Source organism: Pinus tabuliformis, chromosome 3_1 (assembly GCF_031772625.1).
Source record: "Pinus tabuliformis cultivar Carrire ecotype Pingquan chromosome 3_1, CPIR1, whole genome shotgun sequence".
Lineage (NCBI taxonomy): Eukaryota > Viridiplantae > Streptophyta > Pinopsida > Pinales > Pinaceae > Pinus > Pinus tabuliformis.
Window position 1 is genome coordinate 106,610,565 of NC_142301.1, and position 15,279 is coordinate 106,625,843.

Consider the following 15,279-nt stretch of genomic DNA (forward strand, 5'->3'; position numbering starts at 1 on the left):
TTTTGTTTTTCAAGTTTTCTATTTTAAGATATAGCTATCACAAGTCACTAAGGAGCATGATAGGATGCATCACGGCATCATAGAAGCATTGAAAGCAAGAGCTCGTGACATCATCATAGAGAAGCATGAAAGATAGTTGCAATAGAAGTCTATGGCACTCACCTATAGAAGGATATAGCTCTTGGTAACCTCATTAGAAGCATAAATGGTACTTATGAGAAGAAGAAAAGGGCATCTAGTATAAAGTTCATCATACATCAGCCAAAATGAAACATTTGTTGGATGAGGATACTCAACATCCTATGTTGGAATCTTCATTGGAAGGTTCACTGATTAAAACGAAGCAAGTGTTTTATCAAAAATTCCAACTTGCAGGAATTCATGGAATGGTCGTATAATGTCGAAATAAATAAGTCAAGGGATTGCATTTCTTTCGATCAAGGAAGTCACTGAAGGAAGTCTAGATGACCTATATATATATATATAATATTAAGTCATGTCATATGGTTGCAGACATTATGAATGAATGCTCTACTTTGAGAACATGATCAAAAGAAAGGATCTCCTCCTTTCGAAGGATACAGGAAGGTGTGGCTTACACATTAACTAGATGAAATCAACATAATATGTCCTCATATGAAATATGAGGTGGTTGACAAAATTGGAGGAACTCTGAATGGAAGTTCCTAGAATGAAATGTGTGAAAAAAGAAAGGAAGAGATCATGAAATGCAACCATGGAAAAAGTAATCAACATCCAAACACTGAAAGATTTGACTATGATATCTCCATGAAAGATATGAAGACCCAAATGTAGTATGAAAAAGAAAAGAGACCCTTGACAGTATATATCGTTTGGATATGTGTCAATATGTATGTAGATGTTGATGCAAACAGGAAGATGTCATGATGAAAGATCATCACAAAGGTAATTTTGATTTAATGTTCGTCTTCTACTTTTTAACAATATCTGGATGGGTTGATGCAGGGCTACCAAAGGGAGAGTTGTAGATGTCATCTACAACTGACACTCATGTGGTAGGATGACAAATCCTAAAGGAAACATGATGCGAAGAAGGTAGCAAGGTATGAAGGAAAGGCGAGATATGGACTAATGGATCACTTTCCAATGAAAGAAAGGATGTCATCACTGACGTGATTCACGGATGAAAGTGTGGATGGTCAATGCCTTACGAAAAAATCCCAAAAGGATGAAGACTCCTGAATAAAGAAAAAGAAGTTCATGACATCGAAAGGAGCTCTTCAAGCAGTTGATTGTCCCATGATCTCCACCTAAAGAGTCGCTAGAAGCAAATCCCTGGTTAAGAGGGAGCTTGGTCAAGTCCCTGGTTAAGAGGGAGCTTGGTCAAGTCCCTGATTAAGAGGGAGCTTGGGTACATTCCTTCATTGGAATGGACATATCCTCCCTAATTGAGAGGGAGAGGGAGCTTGGTCAAGTCCCTGGTTAAGAGGGAGCTTGGTCAAGTCCCTGATTAAGAGGGAGCTTGGGTACATTCCTTCATTGGAATGGACATATCCTCCCTAATTGAGAGGGAGAGATATACACTTCATTCCTATCTTCACATAGGAAGATAGAATGGAGGATTGGGTAAGCATATGGCATCCAATACTCTTTGAGGATGTGGTTGGGCATCCAAGATGAGAGTAGTCAAAAGGATCAATATTCTTTGAAGACTGGGAATCCAAGATAAGAATAGTCCTGATGGAATATACTTTGAGAGAACTCGGGTGGAGTATGTTCCGAGAGAGACAGTGATGAGGGTGTCTATACTTCATTGGTCTCTCCAGCATTGAGCTCTAATCTTGTAGAGAGATAGAGTAGTTAGTTAAGGCTTTGCTATGTGACAATGTTGGATGATATGATGCTAAACAGATGGATTACCAATCTAACTTTTCTTATGAGAATTCTTCAAATTGAGAATGTCCCAGTACCTTGTATGGATTATGAATACCTCCCTAGTTAACAGAGAATGTTGAATTATGTAATTAGGTTCAGTCTTCATAACAACATGTGTAATCATGACTTTATGTAATTAATGTAAAGAAAAATAAAATTATTTAGTAATGCTGGAGTCATGGGTTTCATGCTCAAGGAAATTTATTTTATAAATGAAGCTCCCATTGTGAGCTATTAGGTTTGGTCATCAAGTCATAAAGTCTATTGAGTCAATATCAAGTATTGAAGACCCATTTGGGCATGTTACACATTGTAAAAAGAGAATTTATTTGAATCACAAACTCTCCAAGACCTTGTCACAAGAACTACCTCATGTCCACCTTCAAAAGGAGATGAAGATCATTCTAGAAAAGCATGTTAGCCTATCCAATGGCACAAGTCAGCCTATTTTACATGAACAGATCACTATATATAGAAGTGCTCAACCTCGCTTGAAGGGCATACTCTCAAGCGTTTGAAATACATTAAGAAGTGCGAGAAAAGGAGAAATAGGAGCCTCTCATCCAGCAAAGGAAGAAGGAGAAGGAACCGAAGTATTTTGGCACTATTCTTAGGTAATTTTTCTCGCATGTGTGATAGGGGTTAGGGTTTCTGCAGCAAGGTTACACCAGCCTTTGAAGAAGTCAAGAGGAAGGTGACTAAACCAACATTCTTGCTAGTCGAGGTCACAAGGAGAACCTCTCAAGTCAAGTCAAGAAGGAAAACACTATCAAGATCTATAATTCAGCCCACACATGTGAAATTGCAAAATTTTCAGGCAGCCGAGAATTGCAGGACTATGGAGGAGGACCGAAATTTCAGAATAGCCGAAATTCGCAATGCTAGAAGTCAATTTCACTAGAGTTGACTTGGGCAAGAAGAAGAAGCAGTAAAGATGGGTCTTGTGACTTGGCCTTGGAGAGGTTTATATGTCAAGGGTCTTGATCTTGGTATTCGTCAATTAGAGTTTCTATAAGAAGAATTCATTTGGGTTTTCCTCTCAAGTTGGAGAGGTTTTGGCCCTGGTTGATAGCCTACATTCTGTCTCTTGTCTCATGCTTGTTTATGTTTTGGTTGTTGTTTGATGATAGAAAACATTAACATTAATTAAGAGAAAGAAGAAGCCAATTAAAGACTACGAAAAGTTGAATCACAAGCAGTTATCATAGAAGAGAAATCACCTAATTTCCATGCCCATGATTTCTCAACAAATCTTTCAATATTAATATTAGATTTAATAATGTTTTTTTTATGGCATGATAACAAAATTTATAATAAAATTACATCAAATCAATATTTTCAAATATTACAAATTTTATATGGAAATATTTATGTCTTTAAAGGATTTTAACATACCCATAGGATATGGTTTTCCTTTTAAACATTTATTTTACAAATATTTAGTTAAAAGAAATATTAAAGATTTTGGAGCAATATTTTCAATTATTTGTGTTGAATCAACCTTTTTACTTTGATTTCTTTTTTATTTAAGAAATGGTATTGGCTTTAGAAAAAAGTAAAGATGTTTAAAATTTTACCTAGTTTGAAATTCTAATGTGGTAAAAAAAAATTGTTGAAGGTAAATTTATGATCATGTTGTATTTTTTTTTATCTATATGGTTATTTTTATTTTTGTTTAGGGCTGACATTAATTTTTTCTATTATTATTATTATTTATTGGAAGGACAGAGATACTTACACATCACCCTCATACTGGGTTGTAAGATGCACCTCTCGGCGCAATAAATGAAGGTTACTTCTTAGATTGCTACAAGATTGTTTTGAGATTTGAACCAGCATTACACAGAATAAGGTTCAATGCACTGAACAACTAAATTCCAATAAGAAATGGAAAATCTAATCTACTACACCATCCCTTTCACACAATGGCTTAAGCTCTACATTGGTTTAACCATTCCTTTCACACAATGGCTCAACCTCTACATTGGTTTAAGATGGTGGTACTGACAACGCTTAACCTTCAAGCTCCCAATCTTCAAGATGATACCATCTGCAACAAGCTGCACTGATGAAGAGAAATACAATCATGTCGTGAAGGATAACAACAACCCTTCATATGTAGATTTGTAACTTTGATAGCGACGACCCTCGAATATAAGTTACGAACTTTACAACGTGTTTCTCATTGTTAACTCTCTCTCTCTCTCTCTCTCTATATATATATATATATATATATGTAATATATATATATATATATATATATATATATATATATATACGTAATATATATATATATATATATATATATTACGTTGTATGTAAAGACATTTCCAACTTTAATAAATCGTTTGACTCACTGCCTCATTTTATAATGTCCCTTTCAAGTAATATAAATTTAATTCCACAAATATATATATATATATATATATATATATATTGTCTAAGTTGAACCTAGGCCAAGGCCAGCCCCTATATTGCATGGAAGAAGAACTGATCATCCACAATGGGATGATTATGGCCGGGATTGTGCGAAGCTCGGTCAAACTTGGATGGCTCTTGGAAGGTTTTTAATTCCCCCAAAGTGGCTTCCATCCTCAACCCTTCCCATGAGGTTTGAACATGTGACCTAGTGGAGACACCCCACGCAAATCCGCGGGTCTACACCTCATGGTCACAATTATCATATCTTATATATGCACACAATCCTCAACCCTTCCCATGAGATTTGAACATGTGACCACGTTACATAAAATTCAATTTCACGATTATCATAGCTTCTATACTTGCTAAGGTTGACAACATAATCTCCTCTCAAGTTACATAAAATTCAATTTCAATATTATCGTATCATTTATGTTTGCTAATGTTGACAACGTAATCTTCCTTTCAAACTACATAAACATGGTTGAACCATATAAACAAGGTCGAAAAAGTGCCCTCTTGATAGTCTCCAATATTGGAAACAGGCAGATCACTGATATGCAATTGTCCATATCAACAAAATATATAGATATATATATTCCTCTATTTTCCTGTTATTGAAATTCTAATTTGGGCATCCGTTGAAAGATAATCGAGCGTAGGTAGAGTTCATATTATATTGGCATCCGTTGAAAGTTAATCGAGCTTAGGTAGAGTTCATATTATATCCGTTGAAAGATAATCGAGCGTGTAGAGTTCATATTAAAGAACAGGAAAATAGAGAAATATATGGGCAGCTAATGATCAGCGGATATCTGAAACTGTCGTCTCCATTGATCATCAACAGCTGAATAACCAGTTTCAATGACTTTGCTAGGACCAGTAGGTAAATACCTGAACCACGGAGCTTCTACTAGTAAGAAGAACCACATCTGCTAATAGCACACTGATGTAGTTCATGAAGAGCACCGTAAATTTATTGCAATTTTCTACTGACATCATACATTAATATGGCAAAAACTGAATACTTCAAATGACAGACAACAACAAAAAGTATGCAACTTTTCTCTATGCAAAATTCCCACTCATTACCAGGATACCTTGAACGACGACCTACTACATCCACCCTTAGCCATGTGATCCAGCAGACCTTGCAAAAATTCGGTATCAGACAAACCATAACAGCAGAGGAAAACAGGACCGCAAAATAACAGTTTCCTTGAAATTGATGTCCAAGTTATACAATGGCAAACATCATGCATATCAAAAAGCAGCATGTAACAATCGGATGACATCAATTTATCACTAAGACCGCAAAATAACAGTTTCCTTGAAATTGATGTCCAAGTTATACAATGGCAAACATCATGCATATCAAAAAGCAGCATGTAACAATCGGATGATATCAATTTATCACTAAGACAGGAGATATTAAAGGGCTTAAAGTTTAAGCTTGCCGTATCAAGGGCTTTGCTTTATGCTTATGACCCATGCTGTTTACAAGTGCTCGACGAGTACAGACAGGAAACATATTGATTCGCATTGTATGCAGATGTTTGAGGACATATGGAAAACTTAATTGATCCCTTGAAGTGAATCGAACCACTTCGCTGAACCAAAGACACATGAATAAATTTGTCATAGCCGTGTGCTCCCTCACAATGACAGAGGCTTCTGCAAGAGCTGCATGAAACAATATTAATGGTTAAAACAAAGACACAAAAAATTTAAAAAGGCTTATAAGTTCATGTTTGTAACAGTAACACAGCGTCAAATGGAAAAGAAAAGGAAGAAACAATGGATATACATCCTTAAATGACTCCCCTAAGACATGCATTGAGATGATAATAAGAAACAGAGAAATACAAAAAACTCTGTAAAATCTACAGAAAAATAACAACACTAGGGGTTTTCCATCTGTTAAAATAATATAAAATAGGCAGCAGAAACAAGTCTCTAACCTAGACAAGCAACTCAATTACCACTAAGCCATGAAGAAATGTTGTTCTTTACGCATTCCGGAGGCAATTTCATTACTTTTTATCTCAATTATCAGTTACAAAGGACTTCTCAAGGTGCAAACGATGCATCTCCGAAACGTTCACTATTCTTGACATACCAATACAGTCGAGACACTTAACTGACTTAAGTAACTTCCCTCACGGTCAACAAATGCCCAGCCCTCGCTCACCTTATCTCCTAATATATTATTTACTAGGATCCCTAAGTCAAGACCTTTCACGGTGTTCCATCTCTTCTGCAATACATAAACTCATCTTTCTTCGCATCAATTTTTAAATACTTTTTATCTACATGCGTCTTATGGGCTCGTCCCTCTTCTCTATGGATGTATTAGCTCATGAACCGTTTTGTTCACTACATGCTCGATATATATAGGGAACATATCGTGTCTGCAAATAAAATCTTTCGGTAGAGCAACAGGAAAGTTTTTAAGATCGGCAAGCTCAAACCAATTGGTTGCATGCCACGACTAGGTAGGAAAAGGTAACGATCAACAGCACAATTTCCTCTCAATTTCTGACCAATCTTAAATCACTCTAGTAAATGATTAAACTAAGTTATTTGAGCGACTAAGCAGTCAACAGTCTAACAAATTAAGAGGTGGAGGTGCCCTCTCCGCCAGAATCAAACTGGACTATAACAAATCCAACCCTCTTCAATTGACAGCATTTTACATGGGTTGGCTTTCAAGAAACACTCCATAACTGAAAGATAGGCCATAAAACTCAAACTTTTTCGGCCATAGGCTACTCAGGGCTCTGTCAGTTCCTCTTGAAAATGAAATACATAACTCAGTGAAGAAACAAGATCGTATATTTTTTTTGACATACAAATTCTCCATCATAAGGTCAATAAAACATCTTAAATTTATTATCAAGAAGTAACAATTAGAATTAGGAAGGTCACATTCTCATGATGAAAGGCTAAAACTACAGAACGAAAAAATCCAACTAGCCTAACGCATCAACTAAAATACTCATACTGAAAGATCGAACTACACTAAAAATATTATCATTGAGCATACATTGAATGTAGTTTTTATTTTGAACGTCTTGTGAACATTTCAACAGGTACCACACTTCTGAATTGGCTCGCAACGTGAAATGTCAAAAACAATATCCCCAGTACCAATAGCTAAAGTAATAATGAAATCTAACCTATGCTGCACGGTGCACCAAGTCGTGAGGATGGGCTTAGAGGGAGAGCATAATATATTTTAAAAACATTAAATATCAAAAAACAAAAAACAAAAATTCTAGAATATAGGACGATGATACAAAGGATATAGATTGATGGACCATGGTGTGTGTTGGTATGTATTGATGTTCGTCTTCTTGATGGCACACTCATGTGATGGCATTGATAGAGCTTGATGGTAGCACGTTGGTCATGGAGGAGTTAGCATGTGTTGGCATGTACATTGATGGACATGTCATGATGGTTTGCTGATGCTGCTACATATAGATGGTGCTCCTACATGTTGATCATGTAGATCTACATGTGATGGAGATTGTTCATGGCACACTAATTAAGTTGTCAACTAGGTCATCATTAGGTCATCATGTCTATGCCTATGAGGAGACTTGTTTTAGTGATGTGATGGTTTGAAAATGGTGCTATAGAGGTTGCAGAAATGCTTCAGATGTGTTGCAGCTTGTTCAGATGTCTATTGGAGAGTGGAGGACTTGTTAGCACACTTGCCAACCTTGTTTATTGGCCCTTCTAGGTCAACTTGGCAGCGACAATTGAGAGACTTATTTGGTCTACTTGCAGATGTGTCAGAGACAATGTCAGAGGCTTCGAGGAGTCCTCAGATGCTAGAAAAGATGTTCCAACAGATGGCAGAGGTTCTGCACTGAAGAATAGATGTTTTACTTCAGTTTTAGGCCCAGTTGTTTAGTATGGTGTTTGGATAGAAGTGACAGTTTTTCATTGGATTTTTTGGGCAAATAAGGACGGATCTCAAAATTCTGAGACATGGGTTTTGTGCAGAACTAACTAAAGTGGCTTTCCAATGACCATTTTTTCAAAATTCAGTCTAGATTTAGAAAAACGAAAGCTTCTTCGAATGTTCTTCTGCCCAGTCGCATGCTTGCTGAGTCAAGGGAGCAGTTTTAGAGCCATAGTCGCATGGAGAGCAGCCTCTATGGGAGCGACTATAGCTCCAAAAGGCTAAATTTCCCTGCAGAGCAGTGCTAAGGGAGCAACTATGGGTTGTGACGAGAAAAGCTCTGCATTCCTCGCATTGTTTGGAAGTTAATTAGCATGGAAATTCCTAGAGGCTTCCAGAATTAGTGAAAAAGGTCACAAATGGTTTGAAAATGTCCTCTCATGATGTGCACACATTTAGTGCACTAGTAGTAACCTTAGTGGATTGATTTGGTCCAATTTGTGCACATTTGATCCTAGCCCTAAGCTCAATTTCGCCCTACATGTTTTATATACTTGATCTTGGAGCTATCTAAGATTTGATTGTGAGTTGGAGGATGTGTATGTGAGTGAGAAGGTTGCAGAGAAGTAGTGGATGCTTCAGACCTAGTGGAGAGTGTATATGCTTCAGTCTATGAGTGCTAATGACTGAATAATGTGCAGATCTGAAGCATGATTCAGAGTAGATCAGATTTGGAGCTGCCAGTGTAGTGTTTGGTTGGAGAAGTTTTGTATGCCGCTGAGTAGAGTTTTTTTATGGTGATTCGCACGCTTGTTTTATGCAGGAGGTGCTAATGCATGTACCACATAGCCATGTGTCTTATGATGTTATATGTAGTATGCAACATTCTATTGCTGTGAGGGTCTGATATTCAGATTTTTGTTGACACAGTTTGTATTGGAGAGCACATATTTTGTGCATTTGTTTTTTTATTGATCTGATGATGAGATCTTGCTACTGAGAGCATGTATGCAGAGTTGATTTCTAGTTGAGCATAGTGTCTTGGGATCCAGTTTGAAAATAGATGAAAAGAAGGTTTGCATGGTGGTGAAGAGTAGTGACTTCATGGAGGTGGAGCAGTAATAGGGAAGCTTCAGCGAAAGGAAGAAGTTGTTGGATGGTGTTGTCATTGATGTCAACCCATGGAGTTAATTGGGTTTGACTTTGACCAAAAATGCCATACATTGATGTCAAATGGTTAATGAACGCTTCTTAGTAATTGTCAGATTACATCAATATGGCAGCTATACTGTTGGATGGTTAAGAACCCAAGTCCTAGGGTTTGGGTTCCTTGGACTGAGGATGTGCCCTGACTTTGTCAAGGGTTTTTGGTAGGTCAAATCATTGATTTTGGGTCGAAAATCCATCTCATTATATTCTCCTCAAAAATATGTTTCTGCTAATATGTGGTACACCCCAAAAGGCCTCCTGGTTTGAGAGATATTCACAATTGAAGTTAGTAACCCCAGTTTCTGGGCTAAAACCCCAAGGTGTAGTGACGTGACACCTCCTCGTACAATTCTCAATATATGATATTGTTTATCACTGTAATCTCGATTCTCACCCCATATAAGTTACATAACTTCAAAACCAAAGACAATAAATCAATCATTGACTTTATACACTCATGTGTCACCTACAAAGCACACCAAAGAGGGTTAGTGTACAAATTGTAGGAATTTACAGGGTAAGTTCCTCAGACAAAACACCAAAGGACACCGCTCACAAACAGATCACAGATCAATACACCAGTATTTTGACGTGGTTAAAACCCTCAAAGAGGGAAACAGTCCACGGCCTGAGCCAACGCGGCCACTTCAGGCAATTCATTAATAAAAGAATGAAAATTTACATAAGCTTCTCTCATGAACAGTTAACCTACAAATGACCCTCCATGCTCTTTAAATAGAGATCATGGACCAATCGGGTGTTAAGCCACGGATCAAGTGTCGGTAATACCGAGGAGAGAATGAACCGTCGGATCACTACATATCATGACCGTCGGATTGTAAGTTACAAAATGTACATAGTAAAGAAACACACTTTACCTAACTCTATACTAGACCAAGTTATACTTAACTATTTCCTATGTGTCGGAATATCCTAACATCCCCCCATAAGAACAACTTGGGATAGGATTGAAGGATTTACAAATATGACACAATAGGAGAAGGAAGGAGGCACTAGAGCCTATCCCCCCTTAGTGACAACTTCCTGAACTCCAACCATAAATCGAAGTTTAGTAAACTTCGCGTCTGTGAGAGCCTTTGTAAAGATGTCTGCAACTTGATCATCTGTTGAACAATATTGCACTTCAAGAACATGGTCATGAATGAGCTTTCTGATGAAGTGCGTGTGCAGTTCAATGTGTTTGATGCGCTGATGTTGGACTGGATCTTTGCATAGTTGAATGGCACTTTGATTATCACACCAAAGTGTAGTCGGATGCTGCTGCTGAAAGCTAAACTCTGACAGGATCTGACGAAGCCACAAGGCTTCCTTACTAGCTTCTACGGCACCACGATACTCTGCTTCTGCTGAAAAAAGAGAAATGGCACCTTGTTTCTTGCAAGCCCATGTAATAGGTCCTGAACCAAGAGTGAACACATAACCTGCAGTAGACTTCCGATCATCAGGGTCACCAGCCCAATCGGAATCAGTGAAACCAACCAATAGAGGAGCTGCTTCGGCACTGTAATGAATCCCAAACTGAATTGTACCTCGAACATAATGAAGTATCCTTTTAGCTGCTTTCCAATGACTTTCATGTGGGTTTTGCATAAACCGAGCAACAAGGCCAACGGCAAAGGAAAGGTCAGGACGAGTATGGGTTAGATACAAAAGTTTTCCTACAAGTTGACGGTATAAGGTAGCATCAACTTCAGGAGAAGTACAAGTGACCGAAAGTTTGACTCCAGACTGGAAGGGAGAAGGGGCTGGCTTACAGTCTTCCATGTGAAAATGGCGTAGAATATCACAGGCATACTTGGACTGGGAAAGGGAAATACCTTCCTTGGATTGCAAGACTTGAAGACCAAGACCTAGACTTCACATGGTTTATAAGGTTGGGATCACTACCAGTCAGAATAAGATCATCAACATAAAGAACAAGAATGATAAGAGACTTGCCCACTTTCTTGGTGTAGACAGTATTGTCAGAATGACACCTAGAAAACCCAGATTCTAAAAGAAAGCTATCCATTTTGGCATACCAAGCCCGAGGAGCTTGCTTGAGACCATAAAGGGATTTCTTAAGCCGACATACAAGACTGGAGTCTGTTTGTATAAAGCCAATAGGTTGTTCCATATAGATTTCTTCATGCAAGTCCCCATGCAAGAAGGCAGATTTAACATCCATCTGATGGACTTCCCATTTGAAAGAAGCAGCGAAGGAAAGAACAAGGCGAATAGAGTTCATTTTGCCAACAGGGGAGAAGGTTTCAGTGTAGTCAATGCCTTCAACTTGTGAAAAACCCTTAGCAACAAGACGAGCTTTATGTTTATCAACTTTCCCATCTGGTCCATACTTGGTTCTGTAAACCCATTTGCATCTAACAAGTTTTCGTCCCTTTGGTAGAGGAACAAGATCCCATGTATCATTTGCCAATAATGAATGATATTCTTCATTCATAGCTGCTTCCCAATCTGGATGGCCTGAAGCTTCTGCAAAGGTGTCAGGATCATAATTCACTGAAGCTTGAGCCAGTAAAGAAGAGGCTCTATCAAACTGAGAACGTGTACGTCGCTGATCTGTAGGATCACCGGCAAGATCACCTGCTGCATCCCGAGTAGCACGAACCCATTTTGGAAGCTGAGGAGTTGAAGGAGGATCCTGAGAAGGTGGGGAAGGATTTTCATCCTCGCTTTCATCATCTAAAGAAGAAATATTTTCAAAAGTAGAAGAGATAGGGAGAGGTGGCACATCCGCCGAACTAGGCTCGTAGGCCAATATATTTTCAGCAAACTTTACATCTCTTCTAATGATAACATTCTTGGACTTAAGTGGAATAAGTCTATATCCTTTGACATCTTCAGAATATCCAACAAAAATACATTTTTCACTCTTAGGTTCTAAAGCTTTATGTTTCTCATCTAGAATATGGGCCCATGCTTCACTTCCAAAAACACGAAAGTGACTTACATCTGGTTTAATTGAGCTCCATGCTTCTTCTGGAGTGATATTTTTTAAAACCTTACTAGGAGTGCGATTTATTATGTAATTTGCACAGTTAATTGCTTCTGCCCAATAATTAAGACTAAGTCCTTTAGATTGAAGCATACAATTAGCCATTTCCTTAAAGGTGTGATTCTTCCTTTTAGCTACACCATTTTGTTGTGGAGTATATGGAACAGTATGTTGCATTTGAATTCCATTCTCAGTGCAAAAGTTGATGAATTTGTTGTTAACATATTCTCCGCCATTATCAGATCTTAGCTTAAGAATTTGATGTCCAGATTGTTTTTCAACAAAGGCCTTAAAGCCAAGAACATGTTAAATACTTCACTCTTGAGTTTTAAGAAGTATATCCAAGTGCGTATGGAGAAATCATCAATGAAAGTTAAGAAATACTTGTAGCCAAAGAATGAAACAACTGGAAGTGGACCACATAAATCACTATGCACGAGCTGTAAAGGAGCTGAGGCGTGCCAAGAGGCACGTTTTTCAAAACTATCCCGATGATGTTTTCCGAGTACACATCCGGAACAAACACCATCTCTGCAAGATACCATTGGAAGACCTATCACCATATTTTCTTTACATAGATTCTGAAGAGAGCGATAGTTTAAGTGACCAAATCGCTCATGCCAAAGTTTGCTCACTTCATCATTATGAGCAACAAATACCAAGGGAAGATTTGATGACCCAAAGTTGTGAAACTTATAAAACCTTGTAGAATCATCAGCAATGCCAGTAGCTAAAATCTGTCTAGGATCTCTTAGGTCCTTAATTACAACATCGTGAGGTGAAAATTCAACGATTTTACCTTCACCTGAATGAGTTATCTGATTTACAGATAGAAGGTTGCAGGATAAGGTTGCAACACATAATACATCATTAAATTGACCATTGTCTATATGAACAGTTCCAGTCCCTACAACACTAAGAGATCTATCATCACCAACATATATATTTTTGGTGTTACAATCATTTAAAGAAGAAAACATGGCTTTGTTTTTGGCCATGTGATAAGAAGTTCCAGAATCAATGAGCCACTCATGAGAATGAGAAGAAGAAGATACATTTAGTGCATAGCCAGACCGAGATGCTTGACAACCACATGCAGAAAGTGCCATTCCTGAAGATGAAGTTGAAGTTGAAGAGTGCTCCAAATGGATATTATGCTTCTTCATTGCTGCTTCCAAGGCTTCCATCTTCTTAAAGCATTTGGATTCTAAGTGGCCATCTTGATTACAAAAGTTGCAATGTCTATCAGTCTCCTTCCCTTTGTTTTTATTTGTCTTATCATTTTGTTGAAATGATTTTTCATTTTGAGGCTGAAATTGCTTATGACCCTTATTTGGTTTAGGACCATTCCTTTTAGGATACAACTTCTTAGGATTCTTTGAATTTGGTTGTTGTTGGGCGGGTAACGCTTTCTTAGAAGAGTTTCCAAGATGAAGCAGACAAGGTGTAAGAGTTTTTCATGTTCTCTTATTAAAGAATCACAAAAGGAATCAAAGGAAGGGGACTTGTAGGCTTGTCCTTGAGAAATGAAGGCTTCTCTTGTAGAATGGAAGGTGGAAACAAACACAGAATAGGTTGGTCCCAACTTAGTAAGAATGGAGTAGATAAGGCTACTATCTTCTTTCTTAACCTTAACACCTTCCAAGAGAAGTCTAAGGGTCTTGAACTTGGACAAAAAATCTTCAATGCAAGAAAAATTATTGGGGTCCAATGTAAGCAACTCATTTTCAAGTTGATGGGATTTAAATTCATTTTTAATTCCAAAAACTTTAGTGATCTGTTTCATTGCTTCTTCAGGAGTATCAAGTTCTGCAATATGGAATCTAAGATCTGGAGAAATAGACATCCCTATCAACCCACGTGCTTGATCTTGCCTATTTTCCCATTTAGTTGTCTTATCTTCATCTTTCGGTTTGGTTTCTTGGCCTGAGGCTATTCTGTAGAGACCTTTACTTCTAAGTAAATCCACAATGTAGGACCACTATTGGAAGTAGTTGGTGCTGTCAAAAATAACTTGGCATGGACTTTCCATTTTAACAGAAACTGAAGCTATAGATGTTGAAACTAAGTGTTCCAATGGAAAGATCTCAAAAAATTAGGCTGGTTCAAAAAAAACGGCTCTGAAAACGGCTTCCGGATGAAGAAGTTATGGCTTTTTGAAGAAAATTTGATGAAGATGCCGACGAAGTGCAGGAATGTGCGGAAATGAAAAATCCGCCCCCACAAAAAGGAGACTTGAACTCAAGACCTCTACTCTCATAAATTAGCTTTGGACCAAGTGAGCTAAACTAAAAGTTTGAGAGAGAGGGGGGTTTAGTCACTGAAGCTTTGGGTTGCGTGCTTGCTTTGAGAAAGCTCTTTTTTCCTACAAAACAAAAAACACAAAACCCAACACGGACATACAAAAAAAAACGAACCTTGCGGCTCGAAGTTAGCTTTAGCCGGAAACTAAATATTTTCCTCAATGTTTCTGATTTTTCAAGCTCACACTAAGGCGCAACGGAAAAGAGCATACGCATGAGAAAAATCTTTCCTTTCTCTTTCTGATTTGCCCAGATCGCACAGAGTCGCGGGGCAAAGAGCATACGCAGAAATGAAAGGTATAGATCCGGTAATAAAAAAATCTAAATAAACCGAAACCGAAATAAACAGAGAGAAAATAACTGTAAACTACAAATAAACACTATATACCTCCAGATCTTAAAAATGACGTAGCTAGGGCTACCGGAAACCTTTTCACATGAAACGAAAGGGGTTCCTCACTGGAACAGATGCTCCCAACACAATAGAGCAGTCCTCTCGG

General features: G+C 37.9%; 1 protein-coding gene across 2 annotated transcripts in view; it reads right to left on the reverse strand.

Moving 5' to 3' along the window:
- Nucleotides 1–5,529: 5,529 nt before the first annotated feature.
- LOC149185993 (DNA-directed RNA polymerase subunit beta (DUF616)) overlaps nt 5,530–15,279 on the reverse strand; it is a 109,988-nt gene continuing 100,238 nt past the window's right edge. For both annotated transcript variants that reach the window (XM_089410862.1, XM_089410861.1), the window contains one exon: nt 5,530–6,021. In XM_089410862.1, coding sequence (XP_089266988.1) covers nt 5,786–6,021 — 236 coding nt within the window. In that variant the 3' untranslated portion in view covers nt 5,530–5,785. The remainder of the gene's footprint in view (nt 6,022–15,279) is intronic.